This window comes from Astatotilapia calliptera, chromosome 7 (assembly GCF_964374335.1).
Source record: "Astatotilapia calliptera chromosome 7, fAstCal68.1, whole genome shotgun sequence".
Classification (NCBI taxonomy): domain Eukaryota; kingdom Metazoa; phylum Chordata; class Actinopteri; order Cichliformes; family Cichlidae; genus Astatotilapia; species Astatotilapia calliptera.
Window position 1 is genome coordinate 45,014,406 of NC_137428.1, and position 20,902 is coordinate 45,035,307.

The window sequence follows — 20,902 nt, forward strand, 5'->3', positions numbered from 1 at the left end:
GTACTTGTGCTAAATACAGTATTTCTGCTAAATCATACTATTTCTGCTTTTCATAGGATTTATGCCTAATATAGTATTTCTGCTAAATTATAGTATTTCTGCTTTTTATAGGATTTGTGCCTAACATAGTATTTCTGCTAAATTATAGTATTTCTGCTTTTTATAGGATTTGTGCTTAACATAGTATTTCTGCTAAATTATAGTATTTTCTTCTTTTTATACTATTTGTTCTAAATTATAGTATTTCTGCTTTTTATAGGATTTGTGCTTAATATAGTATTTCTGCTAAATTATAGTTTTTCTTCTTTTTATAATATTTGTGCTAAAACATAGTATTTCTACTAAATGTAGTATTTATGCTTAATAATAGTATTTCTATATATTTCTGCCAGGTCCCCAGGCAGCCAATCCTCTGTGAGGACTGAGACATTCAAATTTTCAAATCAGGGCCTGCACAGTTTCCCAGCCAATCAAATAAGTGTCCTGAGGCATTCAAATTTGCATATTGGGGCCTTCGTGGCTTCTAAGCCAGCCAATCATATCTGAGGGCTGAGGAATTCAAATCCACAAATCAGGGCCTGCACGGCTTCCCAGCCAGCCAATCACATATGTGGTCTCAGGCATTCAAATTTGCATATTGGGGAATTCGTGGCTTCTAAGTCAACAAGTCATCCATGTCATATATCTCTAAAAATTCATATTTTAATATTAAATTGTCAACACTTGAAGATTCCCCCATCTCTTCTGAACAAAACGGTGTAAGAATGACCGTTCTAGCCCCTACGGTTAGGAAATTACGGTCATTTGTTTGAGGGGAGTCGTCACTATGAGAAATAGACTGCAAAAATCCTGTGTCTCTCTGTGCTGCTGCGTGTGTAAACAGATGCACCTGTTTTGGTGGGGAAAAGTGCACAGCCTCTCTGATTGGTGGATTCAAATTCACCAGCTCCCAGGCTGACCTAGAAACTTACTTCTCTCTCCGTGTGTGTGTGTGTGTGTGTGTGTGTGTGTGTGTGTGTGTGTGTGTGTGTGTGTGTGTGTGTGACAGAGAGAGAGAGAGAGAGAGAGAGAAAGGCTTTTAATGGGATGATCTCATTCTAAGATTTAAATTCAATATATTTAGACTGGTTGACTGAATTGGATCTTGTGTGTGGGTCTCTCTGTGCATGTGTGTTTCCTCATGTGTACATATTTGTGATTGTGTGGCTGTAATAAATTTTTTTGCAGATTTTTGTCATTTAACAAGTATATTTGAGGGACCCTCAGCATGTTCAGCATTTTTTCAGCTGTCCATTTTGCTTTTCCAATTTTTCTGTTTAACTTATTACTATTGTGCTAAATCATACTGTTTCTGCTATTTTATAAGATTTGTGCTTAATATACTATTTCTGCTTTTATAGGATTTGTGCTTAATATAGTATTTCTGCTAAATGTAGTATTTATGCTTAATCATACTATTTCTGCTTTTCATAGGATTTGTGCTTAATATAGTATTTCTGCTAAATTTAGTATTTCTGATTAATTATAGTTTTTCTACTAAATCATAGTACAGTATTTCTGCTTTTTATGGGATTTGTGCTAAAACAAAGTATTTCTACTAAATGTAGTATTTATGCTTAATCATACCATTTCTGCTTTTTATAGGATTTGTGCTTAATATAGTATTTCTGCTAAATTATAGTATTTCTGCCAAATTATAATATTTGTGCTAAAACATAGTCTTAATTTAAAATTACAATATTCATAGTTCATCACAGTGTCTCTGGTAAATCACAGTATTTCTGCTATGTTGTACTATTTTTCTAAATCATAGTGTTTCTGTAATGTTTAAGTATTTTTGGCTAAATATATTCTTTCTGTTATCTTATACTATTTCTCCTAAATTCTTGTATTTTTGAGAAGTTATCATGTTTCTGGTAAGTTACAATATTTCTGCAAAGTTCTGCTATGCTATTGTATTTCTGCCAAGTATTATGTTTCCTCTAAGATATTGCAGTTCTGCTAAGTTATTCCATTTTAGCAAAGTTCTTTTGCTTCTGCAAAGTTTTTACAATTTCTGCAACTTTTCAGCTTTTTCAGCTAGTTTTTGCATACAGCTTCAGCTTTAAGCATCCACACTGCATTTTCGCAGGAAATGCAAATTTTTCTAGTTATTATTATTATTATTCTTAGGACTTCCGTACACTTTTCGCCGTTAAACTACTTCCACAATTTTCAGCCGATTTTCACCGTTCAAATTTTAAACTATTCAGCTATTTTTGCTCTTTCCGGCTATGACTTTTGCTATTTTTAACTATTATACTTTTTAAAATATTCCACTTTTTTCCTTTAATTTGTCCCATTGAAATGAATGGGAAACTTCAGCAATTCTGCTAAAATTTGCTTGTTTTTGAAACTTAACTACTTCCTCATACTTTCACCTAGAACAACCATTCAAATTTTAAAATGTTCACAAATTATTGGGCTATTCAGGTATGATTCAGCTTTTTCAAATCTTTTACTGTTTTACTTTTATGCCTCTTAAAGTTTTGAGTTGCAAAATTGTGATTTTTCACAAAATACATGCGTTGTTATGGTTGCTATGCTCTTGGCTTCCAGTGTGCCACTGAAGCTTTTGCAGTCTTCTCTTCATGTCCGAACAACTGTTTGCTACTTGCTCAATATTCACTCAACTTCCACAAATTATACATCAAAACGTAGGTATTTTTTCTGGCTTTCAGAAAATGTCACTATCATTGTTGTGGTATTCATAGAACTTTCGCAAATCTCCTCAGACTAACACAAGGTCAGAAAACTCTCCATATAAAGTCAATGGAGAGTTTGTTCAAAATCACCGCTGCATTTCTGTAATGAGAGGCATATTCGAATCGTCATATCTCCTTAACGAAGCAAAGTTAAGACATGAGGCTTGTCCCGGCATATCTTCAGACACTCCTGACGCTCACAATTCAAGAATTTCTTTCTCACCTATTACCGTTCTGAAATGAGTTGGACTTGTTTGAGGGTAGGAAATTCGTCCTTCGCTCAGATTTCTTCAGATTTCAAAGTCTGGAAATGAACCACTTTTTTCTTTCGTCATAACTTTTTGTTGGATTTCCACAGAGACCTGAAAATTTCCATGATTGTTCACCAAAGCCTGCTGTCTCTTACGGTGAAAGAAGGATATCGATACTCCAAATAGATTTCAAGTTACAAAGCGTTGTTTGAGGGCAAGTCAAGGCAGTTTTTGCTTCACTCTACTCAGTTATGGTGCATTAGAAGTCAAATATCTTTAATAATTCATATTTTAATGATAAATTGTAAACACTGGAAGATTCCCCCATGTCTTCTGAACAAAACGGTGTAAGAATGACCGTTCTAGCCCCTACGGTTAGGAAATTATGGTCATTTGTTTGAGGGGAGTCGTCACTATGAGAAATAGACTGCAATAATCCTGTGCCTCTCTCTGCTGCGTGTGTAAAAAGATGCACCGTTTTTGGCGGGAAAACGTAAACAGCCACTCTGATTGGTGGATTTAAATTCGGCAGCTCTCTCCCTCTGTGTCTGTCTGTGTGTGTGTGTGTGTGTGTGTGTGTGTGTGTGTGTGTGTTTGTGTGTGTGTGTGTGTGTGTGTGTGTGTGTGTTTAGTGGGAGAGAGAGGACCCTGCCCTTATTTGGCAGCATGTCATTGTAGGATTTAAATTGAATATAGTTAGACTGATTGACTGGATTAGAGCCTGTGTTTGTGTGTCCCTCACTGCATTTCTGTTTCAATATGCCTCCATATTTGTAATTTTGTAAGTTATTCTGCTAAATCATAGTATTTCTGGTACTTTTTGGTACTTGTGCTAAATACAGTATTTCTGCTAAATTATAGTATTTCTGCTTTATTATACTATTTGTGCTAAAACATAGTATTTCTACTAAATGTAGTATTTCTGCTTTTTATACTATTTGTGCTAAATTATAATATTTCTGCTTTTTATACTATTTGTGCTAAATTATAATATTTCTGCTTTTTATACTATTTGTGCTAAAACATAGTATTTCTGCTTTTTATACTATTTGTGCTAAAACATAGTATTTCTGCTTTTTATACTATTTGTGCTAAAACATAGTATTTCTACTAAATGTAGTATTTCTGCTTTTTATACTATTTGTGCTAAATTATAATATTTCTGCTTTTTATACTATTTGTGCTAAATTATAATATTTCTGCTTTTTATACTATTTGTGCTAAATTATAATATTTCTGCTTTTTATACTATTTGTGCTCAATTATAATATTTCTGCTTTTTATACTATTTGTGCTAAAACATAGTATTTCTACTAAATGTAGTATTTCTGCTTTTTATACTATTTGTGCTAAATTATAATATTTCTGCTTTTTATACTATTTGTGCTAAATTATAATATTTCTGCTTTTTATACTATTTGTGCTAAATTATAATATTTCTGCTTTTTATACTATTTGTGCTAAAACATAGTATTTCTACTAAATGTAGTATTTCTGCTTTTTATACTATTTGTGCTAAATTATAATATTTCTGCTTTTTATACTATTTGTGCTAAATTATAATATTTCTGCTTTTTATACTATTTGTGCTAAATTATAATATTTCTGCTTTTTATACTATTTGTGCTAAAACATAGTATTTCTACTAAATGTAGTATTTCTGCTTTTTATACTATTTGTGCTAAATTATAATATTTCTGCTTTTTATACTATTTGTGCTAAATTATAATATTTCTGCTTTTTATACTATTTGTGCTAAATTATAATATTTCTGCTTTTTATAGTATTTGTGCTAAAACATAGTATTTCTACTAAATGTAGTATTTATGCTTAATAATAGTATTTCTATATACTTCTGCCAGGTCCCCAGGCAGCCAATCCTCTGTGAGGACTGAGACATTCAAATTTTCAAATCAGGGCCTGCACAGTTTCCCAGCCAATCAAATAAGTGTCCTGAGGCATTCAAATTTGCATATTGGGGCCTTCGTGGCTTCTAAGCCAGCCAATCATATCTGAGGGCTGAGGAATTCAAATCCACAAATCAGGGCCTGCACGGCTTCCCAGGCAGCCAATCATATATGTGGCCTCAGGCATTCAAATTTGCATATTGGGGGAATTCGTGGCTTCTAAGTCAACAAGTCATCCATGTCGTATATCTCTAAAAATTCACATTTTAATGATAAATTGTTAACACTGGAAGATTCCCCCATCTCTTCTGAACAAAACGGTGTAAGAATGACCGCTCTAGCCCCTACGGTTTGGAAATTATGGTCATTTGTTTGAGGGGAGTCCTCACTATGAGAAATAGGCTGCAATAATCCTGTGCCTCTCTCTGCTGCGTGTGTAAAAAGATGCACCTGTTTTGGCGGGAAAAAGTACACAGGCTCTCTGATTGGTGGATTCAAATTCAGCAGCTCCCAGGCTGACCTAGAAACTTACTTCTCTCTCCCTGTGCATTTTTTTGCTGATTTTTTCATTTAACAAGTATATTTGAGGGACCCTCAGCATGTTCAGCATTTTTTCAGCTGTCAATTTTGCTTTTCCAATTTTTCTGTTTAACTTATTACTATTGTGCTAAATCATACTGTTTCTGCTATTTCATAAGATTTGTGCTTAATATAGTATTTCTGCTTTTAATAGGATTTGTGCTTAATATAGTATTTCTGCTTTTTATAGAATTTGTGCTTAATATAGTATTTCTGCTTTTTATAGAATTTGTGCTTAATATAGTATTTCTGCTTTTTATAGAATTTGTGCTTAATATAGTATTTCTGCTTTTTATAGGATTTGTACCTAATATAGTATTTCTGCTTTTTATGTGATTTGTGCTTAATATGGTATTTCTGCTAAATTATAGTATTTCTGCTTTTTATAGTATTTGTGCTAAAACATAGTATTTCTACTAAATGTAGTATTTATGCTTAATCATAGTATTTCTATATATTTCTGCCAGGTCCCCAGGCAGCCAATCCTCTGTGAGGACTGAGACATTCAAATTTTCAAATCAGGGCCTGCACGGTTTCCCAGCCAATCATATAAGTGTCCTGAGGCATTCAAATTTGCATATTGGGGCCTTCATGGCTTCTAAGCCAGCCAATCATATCTGAGGGCTGAGGAATTCAAATCCACAAATCAGGGCCTGCACAGCTTCCCAGCCAGCCAATCATATATGTGGCCTCAGGCATTCAAATTTGCATATTGGGGAATTCGTGGCTTCTAAGTCAACAAGTCATCCATGTCATATATCTCTAAAAATTCATATTTTAATGATAAATTGTCAACACTTGAAGATTCCCCCATCACTTCTGAACAAAACGGTGTAAGAATGACCGTTCTAGCCCCTACGGTTAGGAAATTATGGTCATTTGTTTGAGGGGAGTCGTCACTATGAGAAATAGACTGCAATAATCCAGTGTCTCTCTCTGTGCTGCGTGTGTAAACAGAAGCACCCGTTTTGGTGGGGAAAAGTGCATAGCCTCTCTGATTGGTGGATTCAAATTCAGCAGCTCCCAGGCTGACCTAGAAACTTACTTCTCTCTCCCTGTGTGTGTGTGTGTGTGTGTGTGTGTGTGACAGAGAGAGAGAGAGAGAGAGAGAGAGAGAGAGAGAGAGAGAGAGAGAGAGAGAAAGGCTTTTAATGGGATGATCTCATTCTAAGATTTAAATTCAATATATTTAGACTGGTTGACTGAATTGGATCTTGTGTGTGGGTCTCTCTGTGCATGTGTGTTTCCTCATGTGTACATATTTGTGATTGTGTGGCTGTAATAAATTTTTTTGCAGATTTTTGTCATTTAACAAGTATATTTGAGGGACCCTCAGCATGTTCAGCATTTTTTCAGCTGTCCATTTTGCTTTTCCAATTTTTCTGTTTAACTTATTACTATTGTGCTAAATCATACTATTTCTGCTATTTTATAAGATTTGTGCTTAATATACTATTTCTGCTTTTATAGGATTTGTGCTTAATATAGTATTTCTGCTAAATGTAGTATTTATGCTTAATCATACTATTTCTGCTTTTCATAGTATTTGTGCTTAATATAGTATTTCTGCTAAATTTAGTATTTCTGATTAATTATAGTTTTTCTACTAAATCATAGTACAGTATTTCTGCTTTTTATGAGATTTGTGCTAAAATAAAGTATTTCTACTAAATGTAGTATTTGTGCTTAATCATACCATTTCTGCTTTTTATAGGATTTGTGCTTAATATAGTATTTCTGCTAAATTATAGTATTTCTGCCAAATTATAATATTTTTGCTAAAACATAGTCTCAATTTAAAATTACAATATTCATAGTTCATCACAGTGTCTCTGGTAAATCACAATATTTCTGCTCTGTTGTACTATTTTTCTAAATCATAGTGTTTCTGTAATGTTTAAGTATTTTTGGCTAAATATATTCTTTCTGTTATCTTATACTATTTCTCCTAAATTCTTGTATTTTTGAGAAGTTATCATGTTTCTGGTAAGTTACAATATTTCTGCTAAATTCTGCTATGCTATTGTATTTCTGCCAAGTATTATGTTTCCTCTAAGATATTGCAGTTCTGCTAAGTTATTCCACTTTAGCAAACTTCTTTTGCTTCTGCAAAGTTTTTACAATTTCTGCAACTTTTCAGCTTTTTCAGCTACTTTTTGCATACAGCTTCAGCTTTAAAGCATCCACACTGCATTTTCGCAGGAAATGCAAATTTTTCTAGTTATTCTTCAAGTTGCTTCCGTACACTTTTCGCCGTAGAACTACTTCCACAATTTTCAGCCGATTTTCACCGTTCAAATTTTAAACTATTCTGCTATTTTTGCTCTTTCCGGCTATGACTTTTGCTATTTTTTGCTATTATACTTTTTAAAATATTAAGCTTTTTTCCTTTAATTTGTCCCATTGAAATGAATGGGAAACTTCAGCAATTCTGCTAAAATTTGCTTGTTTTTGAAACTTAACTACTTCCTCATACTTTCACCTAGAACAACCATTCAAATTTTAAAATGTTCACAAATTATTGGGCTATTCAGGTATGATTCAGCTTTTTCAAATCTTTTACTGTTTTACTTTTATGCCTCTTAAAGTTTTGAGTTGCAAAATTGTGATTTTTCACAAAATACATGTGTTGTTATGGTTGCTATGCTCTTGGCTTCCAGTGTGCCACTGAAGGTTTTGCAATTTTCACTTCATGTCCGAACAACTTCCTGCTACTTGCTCAATTTTCACTCAACTTCCACAAATTATACATCAAAACGTAGGTATTTTTGCTGGCTTTCAGAAAATGTCACCATCATTGTTGTGGGATTTATATAATTTTGGCAAATCTCCTCAGACTAACACAAGGTCAGAAAACTCTCCATATAAAGTCAATGGAGAGTTTGTTCAAAATCACCGCTGCATTTCTGTAATGAGAGGCATATTCGAATCGTCATATCTCCTTAACGAAGCAAAGTTAAGACATGAGGCTTGTCCCGGTATATCTTCAGACACTCGTGACGCTCACAATTCAAGAATTATTTTCTCACCTATTACCGTTCTGAAATGAGTTGGACTTGTTTGAGGGTAGGAAATTTGTCCTTCGCTCAGATTTCTTCAGATTTCAAACTGTGGAAATGAACCACTTTTTTCTCTCGTCATAACTTTTTGTTGGATTTCCACAGAGACCTGAAAATTTCCATGATTGTTCACCAAACCCTGCTGTCTCTTACGGTGAAAGAATGATATCGATACTCCAAATAGATTTAGAGTTAGAAAGCGTTGTTTGAGGGCAAGTCAAGGCAGTTTTTGCTTCGCTCTACTCAGTTATGGTGCATTAGAAGTCAAATATCTTTAATAATTCATATTTTAATGATAAATTGTAAACACTGGAAGATTCCCCCATCTCTTCTGAACAAAACGGTGTAAGAATGACCGCTCTAGCCCCTACGGTTAGGAAATTATTTTCATTTGTTTGAGGGGAGTCCTCACTATGAGAAATAGGCTGCAATAATCCTGTGCCTCTCTGTGCTGCGTGTGTAAAAAGAGGAACATGTTTTGGCGGGAAAAAGTACACAGGCTCTCTGATTGGTGGATTCAAATTCAGCAGCTCCCAGGCTGACCTAGAAACTTACTTCTCTCTCCCTGTGCATTTTTTTGCTGATTTTTTCATTTAACAAGTATATTTGAGGGACCCTCAGCATGTTCAGCATTTTTTCAGCTGTCCATTTTGCTTTTCCAATTTTTCTGTTTAACTTATTACTATTGTGCTAAATAATACTATTTCTGCTATTTTATAAGATTTGTGCCTAATATAGTATTTCTGCTAAATTACAATATTTCTGCTTTTTATACTATTTGTGCTAAAACATAGTATTTCTACTAAATGTAGTATTTATGCTTAATCATACTATTTCTGCTTTTTATGGGATTTGTGCCTAATATAGTATTTCTGCTTTTTATAGGATTTTTGCTCAAACATAGTATTTCTACTAAATGTAGTGTTTATGCTTAATCATCCTATTTCTGCTTTTTATAGGATTTGTGCTTAATATAGTATTTCTGCTAAATTATTGTATTTCTGCTTTTTATAGTATTTGTGCTAAAACATAGTATTTCTACTAAATGTAGTATTTATGCTTAATCATAGTATTTCTATATATTTCTGCCAGGTCCCCAGGCAGCCAATCCTCTGTGAGGACTGAGAAATTCAAATTTTCAAATCAGGGCCTGCACGGCTTCCCAGCCAATCATATATGTGTCCTGAGGCATTCAAATTTGCATATTGGGGCCTTCATGGCTTCTAAGCCAGCCAATCATATCTGAGGGCTGAGGAATTCAAATCCACAAATCAGGGCCTGCACAGCTTCCCAGCCAGCCAATCATGTATGTGGGCTCCAGGTATTCAAATTTGCATATTGGGGAATTCGTGGCTTCTAAGTCAACAAGTCATCCATGTCATATATCTCTAAAAATTCATATTTTAATGATAAATTGTCAACACTTGAAGATTCCCCCATCTCTTCTGAACAAAACGGTGTAAGAATGACCGCTCTAGCCCCTATGGTTAGGAAATTATGGTCATTTGTTTGAGGGGAATCCTCACTATGTGAAATAAACTGAAAGAAGCAGGTCTATGTCTCTGTGCTGCGTGTGTAAAAAGATGCACCTGTTTTGGCGGGAAAACGTAAACAGCCTCTCTGATTGGTGGATTCAAATTCAGCAGCTCCCAGGCTGACCTAGAAACTTAGTCCTCTCTCCCTGTGTGTGTGTGTGTGTGTGTGTGTGTGTGTGTGTGTGTGTGTTTAGTGGGAGAGAGAGGACCCTGCCCTTATTTGACAGCATGTCATTGTAGGATTTAAATTGAACATAGTTAGACTGGTTGACTGGATTAGAGCCTGTGTTTGTGTGTCCCTCTGTGCATTTGTGTTTCAATAAGTTATTACTATTCTGCTAAATCATAGTATTTCTGGTACTTTTCGGTACTTGTGCTAAATACAGTATTTCTGCTAAATCATACTATTTCTGCTTTTCATAGGATTTGTGCTTAATATAGTATTTCTGCTAAATTATAGTTTTTCTTCTTTTTATAATATTTGTGCTAAAACATAGTATTTCTACTAAATGTAGTATTTATGCTTAATAATAGTATTTCTATATATTTCTGCCAGGTCCCCAGGCAGCCAATCCTCTGTGAGGACTGAGACATTCAAATTTTCAAATCAGGGCCTGCACAGTTTCCCAGCCAATCAAATAAGTGTCCTGAGGCATTCAAATTTGCATATTGGGGCCTTCGTGGCTTCTAAGCCAGCCAATCATATCTGAGGGCTGAGGAATTCAAATCCACAAATCAGGGCCTGCACGGCTTCCCAGCCAGCCAATCACATATGTGGTCTCAGGCATTCAAATTTGCATATTGGGGAATTCGTTGCTTCTAAGTCAACAAGTCATCCATGTCATATATCTCTAAAAATTCATATTTTAATATTAAATTGTCAACACTTGAAGATTCCCCCATCTCTTCTGAACAAAACGGTGTAAGAATGACCGTTCTAGCCCCTACGGTTAGGAAATTACGGTCATTTGTTTGAGGGGAGTCGTCACTATGAGAAATAGACTGCAAAAATCCTGTGTCTCTCTGTGCTGCTGCGTGTGTAAACAGATGCACCTGTTTTGGTGGGGAAAAGTGCACAGCCTCTCTGATTGGTGGATTCAAATTCACCAGCTCCCAGGCTGACCTAGAAACTTACTTCTCTCTCCCTGTGTGTGTGTGTGTGTGTGTGTGTGTGTGTGTGTGTGTGTGTGTGTGTGTGTGTGTGTGTGTGTGTGTGTTTGTGTGTGTGTGTGACAGAGAGAGAGAGAAAGCCTTTTAATGGGATGATCCCATTGTAAGATTCAAATTCAATATATTTAGACTGGTTGACTGAATTGGATCTTGTGTGTGTGTCTCTCTGTGCATGTGTGTTTCCTCATGTGTACATATTTGTAATTGTGTGGCAGTCATAAATTTTTTTGCTGATTTTTGTCATTTAACAAGTATATTTGAGGGAACCTCAGCATGTTCAGCATTTTTTCAGCTGTCCATTTTGATTTTCCAATTTTTCTTTTTAACTTATTACTATTGTGCTAAATCACACTATTTCTGCTATTTTATAAGATTTGTGCTTAATATACTATTTCTGCTTTTATAGGATTTGTGCTTAATATAGTATTTCTGCTTTTCATAGGATTTGTGCTAAAACAAAGTATTTCTACTAAATGTAGTATTTATGCTTAATCATACCATTTCTGCTTTTTATAGGATTTGTGCTTAATATAGTATTTCTGCTAAATTATAGTATTTCTGCCAAATTATAATATTTGTGCTAAAACATAGTCTCAATTTAAAATTACAATATTCATAGTTCATCACAGTGTCTCTGGTAAATCACAATATTTCTGCTCTGTTGTACTATTTTTCTAAATCATAGTGTTTCTGTAATGTTTAAGTATTTTTGGCTAAATATATTCTTTCTGTTATCTTATACTATTTCTCCTAAATTCTTGTATTTTTGAGAAGTTATCATGTTTCTGGTAAGTTACAATATTTCTGCTAAATTCTGCTATGCTATTGTATTTCTGCCAAGTATTATGTTTCCTCTAAGATATTGCAGTTCTGCTAAGTTATTCCATTTTAGCAAACTTCTTTTGCTTCTGCAAAGTTTTTACAATTTCTGCAACTTTTCAGCTTTTTCAGCTACTTTTTGCATACAGCTTCAGCTTTAAGCATCCACACTGCATTTTCGCAGGAAATGCAAATTTTTCTAGTTATTCTTCAAGTTGCTTCCGTACACTTTTCGCCGTAGAACTACTTCCACAATTTTCAGCCGATTTTCACCGTTCAAATTTTAAACTATTCTGCTATTTTTGCTCTTTCCGGCTATGACTTTTGCTATTTTTTGCTATTATACTTTTTAAAATATTAAGCTTTTTTCCTTTAATTTGTCCCATTGAAATGAATGGGAAACTTCAGCAATTCTGCTAAAATTTGCTTGTTTTTGAAACTTAACTACTTCCTCATACTTTCACCTAGAACAACCATTCAAATTTTAAAATGTTCACAAATTATTGGGCTATTCAGGTATGATTCAGCTTTTTCAAATCTTTTACTGTTTTACTTTTATGCCTCTTAAAGTTTTGAGTTGCAAAATTGTGATTTTTCACAAAATACATGTGTTGTTATGGTTGCTATGCTCTTGGCTTCCAGTGTGCCACTGAAGGTTTTGCAATTTTCACTTCATGTCCGAACAACTTCCTGCTACTTGCTCAATTTTCACTCAACTTCCACAAATTATACATCAAAACGTAGGTATTTTTGCTGGCTTTCAGAAAATGTCACCATCATTGTTGTGGGATTTATATAATTTTGGCAAATCTCCTCAGACTAACACAAGGTCAGAAAACTCTCCATATAAAGTCAATGGAGAGTTTGTTCAAAATCACCGCTGCATTTCTGTAATGAGAGGCATATTCGAATCGTCATATCTCCTTAACGAAGCAAAGTTAAGACATGAGGCTTGTCCCGGTATATCTTCAGACACTCGTGACGCTCACAATTCAAGAATTATTTTCTCACCTATTACCGTTCTGAAATGAGTTGGACTTGTTTGAGGGTAGGAAATTTGTCCTTCGCTCAGATTTCTTCAGATTTCAAACTGTGGAAATGAACCACTTTTTTCTCTCGTCATAACTTTTTGTTGGATTTCCACAGAGACCTGAAAATTTCCATGATTGTTCACCAAAGCCTGCTGTCTCTTACGGTGAAAGAATGATATCGATACTCTAAATAGATTTCGAGTTAGAAAGCGTTGTTTGAGGGCAAGTCAAGGAAGTTTTTGCTTCGCTCTACTCAGTTATGGTGCATTACAAGTCAAATATCTTTAATAATTCATATTTTAATGATAAATTGTAAACACTGGAAGATTCCCCCATCTCTTCTGAACAAAACGGTGTAAGAATGACCGCTCTAGCCCCTACGGTTAGGAAATTATTTTCATTTGTTTGAGGGGAGTCGTCACTATGAGAAATAGGCTGCAATAATCCTGTGCCTCTCTGTGCTGCGTGTGTAAAAAGAGGCACATGTTTTGGCGGGAAAAAGTACACAGGCTCTCTGATTGGTGGATTCAAATTCAGCAGCTCCCAGGCTGACCTAGAAACTTACTTCTCTCTCCCTGTGCATTTTTTTGCTGATTTTTTCATTTAACAAGTATATTTGAGGGACCCTCAGCATGTTCAGCATTTTTTCAGCTGTCCATTTTGCTTTTCCAATTTTTCTGTTTAACTTATTACTATTGTGCTAAATAATACTATTTCTGCTATTTTATAAGATTTGTGCCTAATATAGTATTTCTGCTAAATTACAATATTTCTGCTTTTTATACTATTTGTGCTAAAACATAGTATTTCTACTAAATGTAGTATTTATGCTTAATCATACTATTTCTGCTTTTTATGGGATTTGTGCCTAATATAGTATTTCTGCTTTTTATAGGATTTTTGCTCAAACATAGTATTTCTACTAAATGTAGTGTTTATGCTTAATCATCCTATTTCTGCTTTTTATAGGATTTGTGCTTAATATAGTATTTCTGCTAAATTATAGTATTTCTGCTTTTTATAGTATTTGTGCTAAAACATAGTATTTCTACTAAATGTAGTATTTATGCTTAATCATAGTATTTCTATATATTTCTGCCAGGTCCCCAGGCAGCCAATCCTCTGTGAGGACTGAGAAATTCAAATTTTCAAATCAGGGCCTGCACGGCTTCCCAGCCAATCATATATGTGTCCTGAGGCATTCAAATTTGCATATTGGGGCCTTCATGGCTTCTAAGCCAGCCAATCATATCTGAGGGCTGAGGAATTCAAATCCACAAATCAGGGCCTGCACAGCTTCCCAGCCAGCCAATCATGTATGTGGGCTCCAGGTATTCAAATTTGCATATTGGGGGAATTCGTGGCTTCTAAGTCAACAAGTCATCCATGTCATATATCTCTAAAAATTCATATTTTAATGATAAATTGTCAACACTTGAAGATTCCCCCATCTCTTCTGAACAAAACGGTGTAAGAATGACCGCTCTAGCCCCTATGGTTAGGAAATTATGGTCATTTGTTTGAGGGGAATCCTCACTATGTGAAATAAACTGAAAGAAGCAGGTCTATGTCTCTGTGCTGCGTGTGTAAAAAGATGCACCTGTTTTGGCGGGAAAACGTAAACAGCCTCTCTGATTGGTGGATTCAAATTCAGCAGCTCCCAGGCTGACCTAGAAACTTAGTCCTCTCTCCCTGTGTGTGTGTGTGTGTGTGTGTGTGTGTGTGTGTGTGTGTGTGTGTGTGTGTGTGTGTGTGTGTGTGTGTGTTTAGTGGGAGAGAGAGGACCCTGCCCTTATTTGACAGCATATCATTGTAGGATTTAAATTGAACATAGTTAGACTGGTTGACTGGATTAGAGCCTGTGTTTGTGTGTCCCTCTGTGCATTTGTGTTTCAATAAGTTATTACTATTCTGCTAAATCATAGTATTTCTGGTACTTTTCGGTACTTGTGCTAAATACAGTATTTCTGCTAAATTATAGTATTTCTGCTTTTTATAGGATTTGTGCTTAACATAGTATTTCTGCTAAATTATAGTATTTCTGCTTTTTATACTATTTGTTCTAAATTATAGTATTTCTGCTTTTTATAGGATTTGTGCTTAATATAGTATTTCTGCTAAATTATAGTTTTTCTTCTTTTTATAATATTTGTGCTAAAACATAGTATTTCTACTAAATGTAGTATTTATGCTTAATAATAGTATTTCTATATATTTCTGCCAGGTCCCCAGGCAGCCAATCCTCTGTGAGGACTGAGACATTCAAATTTTCAAATCAGGGCCTGCACAGTTTCCCAGCCAATCAAATAAGTGTCCTGAGGCATTCAAATTTGCATATTGGGGCCTTCGTGGCTTCTAAGCCAGCCAATCATATCTGAGGGCTGAGGAATTCAAACCCACAAATCAGGGCCTGCACGGCTTCCCAGCCAGCCAATCACATATGTGGTCTCAGGCATTCAAATTTGCATATTGGGGAATTCGTGGCTTCTAAGTCAACAAGTCATCCATGTCGTATATCTCTAAAAATTCACATTTTAATGATAAATTGTTAACACTGGAAGATTCCCCCATCTCTTCTGAACAAAACGGTGTAAGAATGACCGCTCTAGCCCCTACGGTTTGGAAATTATGGTCATTTGTTTGAGGGGAGTCCTCACTATGAGAAATAGGCTGCAATAATCCTGTGCCTCTCTCTGCTGCGTGTGTAAAAAGATGCACCTGTTTTGGCGGGAAAAAGTACACAGGCTCTCTGATTGGTGGATTCAAATTCAGCAGCTCCCAGGCTGACCTAGAAACTTACTTCTCTCTCCCTGTGCATTTTTTTGCTGATTTTTTCATTTAACAAGTATATTTGAGGGACCCTCAGCATGTTCAGCATTTTTTCAGCTGTCCATTTTGCTTTTCCAATTTTTCTGTTTAACTTATTACTATTGTGCTAAATCATACTGTTTCTGCTATTTCATAAGATTTGTGCTTAATATAGTATTTCTGCTTTTAATAGAATTTGTGCTTAATATAGTATTTCTGCTTTTTATATGATTTGTGCTTAATATGGTATTTCTGCTAAATTATAGTATTTCTGCTTTTTATAGTATTTGTGCTAAAACATAGTATTTCTACTAAATGTAGTATTTATGCTTAATCATACTATTTCTATATATTTCTGCCAGGTCCCCAGGCAGCCAATCCTCTGTGAGGACTGAGACATTCAAATTTTCAAATCAGGGCCTGCACGGTTTCCCAGCCAATCATATAAGTGTCCTGAGGCATTCAAATTTGCATATTGGGGCCTTCATGGCTTCTAAGCCAGCCAATCATATCTGAGGGCTGAGGAATTCAAATCCACAAATCAGGGCCTGCACAGCTTCCCAGCCAGCCAATCATATATGTGGCCTCAGGCATTCAAATTTGCATATTGGGGAATTCGTGGCTTCTAAGTCAACAAGTCATCCATGTCATATATCTCTAAAAATTCATATTTGAATGATAAATTGTCAACACTTGAAGATTCCCCCATCTCTTCTGAACAAAACGGTGTAAGAATGACCCTTCTAGCCCCTACGGTTAGGAAATTATGGTCATTTGTTTGAGGGGAGTCGTCACTATGAGAAATAGACTGCAATAATCCTGTGCCTCTCTGTGCTGCGTGTGTAAACAGAAGCACCCGTTTTGGTGGGGAAAAGTGCACAGCCTCTCTGATTGGTGGATTCAAATTCAGCAGCTCCCAGGCTGACCTAGAAACTTACTTCTCTCTCCCTGTGTGTGTGTGTGTGTGTGTGTGTGTGTGTGTGTGTGTGTGTGTGTGTGTGTGTGTGTGTGTGTGTGTGTGTGTGTGTGTGTGACAGGGAGAGAGAGAGAGAGAGAGAGAGAGAGAGAGAAAGCCTTTTAATGGGATGATCTCATTGTAAGATTCAAATTCAATATATTTAGACTGTGACTCCCTCTGTGTCTGTGTGTGTGTGTGTGTGTGTGTGTGTGTGTGTGTGTTTAGTGGGAGAGAGAGGACCCTGCCTATATTTGGCAGCATGTCATTGTAGGATTTAAATTGAATATAGTTAGACTGGTTGACTGGATTAGAGCCTGTGTTTGTGTGTCCCTCTGTGCATTTGTGTTTCAATAAGTTATTACTATTCTGCTAAATCATAGTATTTCTGGTACTTTTCGGTACTTGTGCTAAATACAGTATTTCTGCTAAATCATACTATTTCTGCTTTTCATAGGATTTATGCCTAATATAGTATTTCTGCTAAATTATAGTATTTCTGCTTTTTATAGAATTTGTGCCTAACATAGTATTTCTGCTAAATTATAGTATTTCTGCTTTTTATACTATTTGTTCTAAATTATAGTATTTCTGCTTTTTATAGGATTTGTGCTTAATATAGTATTTCTGCTAAATTATAGTATTTCTGCCAAATTATAATATTTGTGCTAAAACATAGTCTTAATTTAAAATTACAATATTCATAGTTCATCACAGTGTCTCTGGTAAATCACAATATTTCTGCTATGTTGTACTATTTCTCTAAATCACAGTGTTTCTGTAATGTTTAAGTATTTTTGGCTAAATATATTCTTTCTGTTATCTTATACTATTTCTCCTAAATTCTTGTATTTTTGAGAAGTTATCATGTTTCTGGTAAGTTACAATATTTCTGCTAAGCTATTGTATTTCTGCCAAGTATTATATTTCCTCTAAGATATTGCAGTTCTGCTAAGTTATTCCATTTTAGCAAAGTTCTTTTGCTTCTGCAAAGTTTTTACAATTTCTGCAACTTTTCAGCTTTTTCAGCTACTTTTTGCATACAGCTTCAGCTTTAAGCATCCACACTGCATTTTCGCAGGAAATGCAAATTTTTCTAGTTAACTCTGAGATATTTGGACATGACAAATAATGGACTAACATCTAACTCATAAATTGAGTGAAACTGACCTTCTGTCTCGGGGTTAAAAAAAAATCCAGTTTTTGTTTTGTTTAGTTTTTTTTTTCCTTCCCTTTTTGATGGCTTTTGCTGAGTTACCATTGTTAATGTGGGCTTTTTTTCTTCACTGGTGACACTGATGGATCAGCGTGCTCTCAGTGGCAGTATAAATAGTTACATGGCTTTGGTGATGTTAGTTTTTTTGCAACAACCAGTGTAGTGACTATAAACCAGGCTTTGAAAGGGCTTCTTCCTTTCTAAGTGCTACTTGTAGGGGATTTACTGATTGATGGGGTTTTCTCTTTAATTTTGTCAGGTGTTTGCCTTGCAGTAATAACATGCATTGAGAAAACTGTTAATTTGATTTGAGTTCAAAGCAAGATTTTCAGCTTCAGTTTTTCACACTCTGACATGTCTGTCTCACTGTCTTTGTTTTGTCTTTAGATGTCTCAAAGGTGTTGAAGCCAAAGAGGCTGATGTCACTTAACGGCATGGACAGGTAGATGGCAGTACACATATAATTCCTGACACTGTTAAATCTCTGCTGGGTTCTATGTTCCTTCAGTGTTTGATCGAGATGTTGGAGCTGAATGTTACCTGACAGATCAGTGATACTGTAAACTCCTTCTCTTTTAGTCTTCCTCAAAAGCCATCTGCTGGTCCGCTAACACCTTCTGCTATCACATGCAAGTCACTGCAGATGAAGCCACGACGCCCCTCTGCCCTCCCCACTCCAGTTAGACGCAAGGCTTCACTCATTCCCTCTCCAACGCCCAAACCTCCAGCCCTCTCTGACTCTGTCCCCACCTCATATACCAAGCAGCACAGCTGTAGGTAAGATGCTAGAGGCTGCCTTCTAACTGGTCCTTTGCAGATCACCTGGTTGCTCCTTTGACTTCACATGCAGGTGTGTCATTCTTTATTTGTGTCTATATTTGTGTGTGCACAGCCCCACCCTCACCAATGCACAGGAGGAGGAGGAGCTTATTGATGCACCTGAAATTCAGCCCTTCTGTCTAGAGGATGATCCCCCTACCACCACACCCTCAAACAACCAACAGACTGACCAATCAGAGCCCATGGATCCTGGAGCACTGATTCTGGATGAATCAGTGCCCAATGAAAACCTGATTGAACTGGAGCTTAAAGAGGACAGCAACAGCAAGACACAGGAGGTCAGAGGTCACACAGTATACACCATAATAATACAACAGTTATAATCAGGGGAAAAAATTATTTGAACCCCAGCTGTTTTTGTGATTTTCCCCACTAGCAAAGAAATGATCCTTCTATAATTTCAATGGTAGGTTTATTTGAACAGTGAGAGAAAGAACAATAACAACAAAAATCCAGAAAAGTGCATTTCCAAAAAAATAATTAGCATTTTCATGAAGGACATAAGTATTTGATTTTTGCAAAACACACTTTAGTACTTGATGGCAGAACCTTTGTTGTAAAGCACATGGGTCAGACCTGTTTTGTAGTTGGCCACAAGTTTTGCACACATCTCAGGGGGGATTTTGTCCCACTCCTCTCTGCAGATCCTCTCAAAGTCATTAATGTTTCGTGGCTGATGTTTGGCAACTGGAACCTTCAGCTCCCTCCATAGATTTTCTGTGGGAGTAAGACCTGGGGACTGACTAGGCCACTCCAAGACCTTAACACGCTTCTTCTTTAGCCAAAGTTTCCTCCACATGTTCAGGTTCCAGCGCATAACAGGAACAAGCACTGGTACTCTGGTTATATCACCATATGAGATCAAAGGGTTAAACTACACAAGTCTCCTTTTTTGCTTTAATACTAGGTTATCTTCTATTATCGACTCCTTTGAGGTTAAAATGATTTGGAGCCTGACAGATGACCAGATGATTCAGATGCTCTGTAGCTGTATAAGTTGCTTCATAATGGTTTAGAAAACAACAAAAATTATAATGAATTGTTGCCACACACTCAAAGTTCATTTGTTGTCCAGAGTCAAACTCTTGCATCTTCACTTGTTCAGTCTGATCTGCTGGAGCTGCAGAGCAACTTCAGAGATGATCATCTCACACTCAGTTTTTTTGCTCAGGTTCTCCTTTTGGATCTTCCACCACCCACCCTGCCTCCTCAAGAGAAGCTGCTCATTGACTTGACCAACACCCCTGACTTCATCCGGACCAATAATAAGACTTGCAGTGCAGCTCAGGTAACTTTCACCTCATCTGGGGATAACACCCAAGTCCTTTTTAGAATCTATCAGTCTATTTAAATTTGTTCATATACCCATTAAGAATTATTGGGATATTTTAATTGGAATTTTAAGAGAGTAGTTAATGGTGCTTTCAGTTATTGTTTGAATGCTCACTTTTCCCACCGACTATTATTAATTTTTTAACCTGTGATCAGTGATATGCCACACACCTGTAAAGTGAAATACAGAATCATTTGTTTGTCACCAAATTTTCTCACCTTAACTGAAGAACACATTTATGACCTGTACCACATAGTAGACTCAATAATTTTTGAGAGAATTCCTGTAATGGCTACTTTCACCTGCCCTTAACTTCACCTGTCAAGTGACACTGTTAACCACGGTTAACTACACCACTGGATGTCTCAGCAATAATGCTCCAAAACACAAAGATAAATTAAGAGAGGCCCAGTTGAGTGACTACAGCTGGCGAAGGTGAAGAAATGTAATGGCTACAGCTGCCTTTTAAGACTATTTATCGATCAAAGCAGCCATGCCTTCAGTCCAATATCCAGGAAAGACAAACTCCACTAGATTTTTAGTTTTTGAATATGTAGTATTTCAACAGATTTGTTTCACTGTGATGCAGTTTGTTCGTTTGGTGCTTCAGATTTCAGTAACCTTGTACCCAAAGCAGCTCTGTAACTGTGCATTT

At 35.9% G+C, this 20,902-nt stretch overlaps 1 protein-coding gene across 1 annotated transcript in view; it reads left to right on the plus strand.

Annotated features, from left to right (window-relative positions):
* The window catches only part of gtse1 (G-2 and S-phase expressed 1), a 36,615-nt gene that overhangs the window by 15,362 nt on the left and 351 nt on the right, over positions 1–20,902 (plus strand). Inside the window, exons 8-11 of the mRNA XM_026174728.2 lie at positions 18,462–18,516; positions 18,654–18,851; positions 18,967–19,192; positions 20,086–20,202. Coding sequence (XP_026030513.2) covers positions 18,462–18,516; positions 18,654–18,851; positions 18,967–19,192; positions 20,086–20,202 — 596 coding nt within the window. The remainder of the gene's footprint in view (positions 1–18,461; positions 18,517–18,653; positions 18,852–18,966; positions 19,193–20,085; positions 20,203–20,902) is intronic.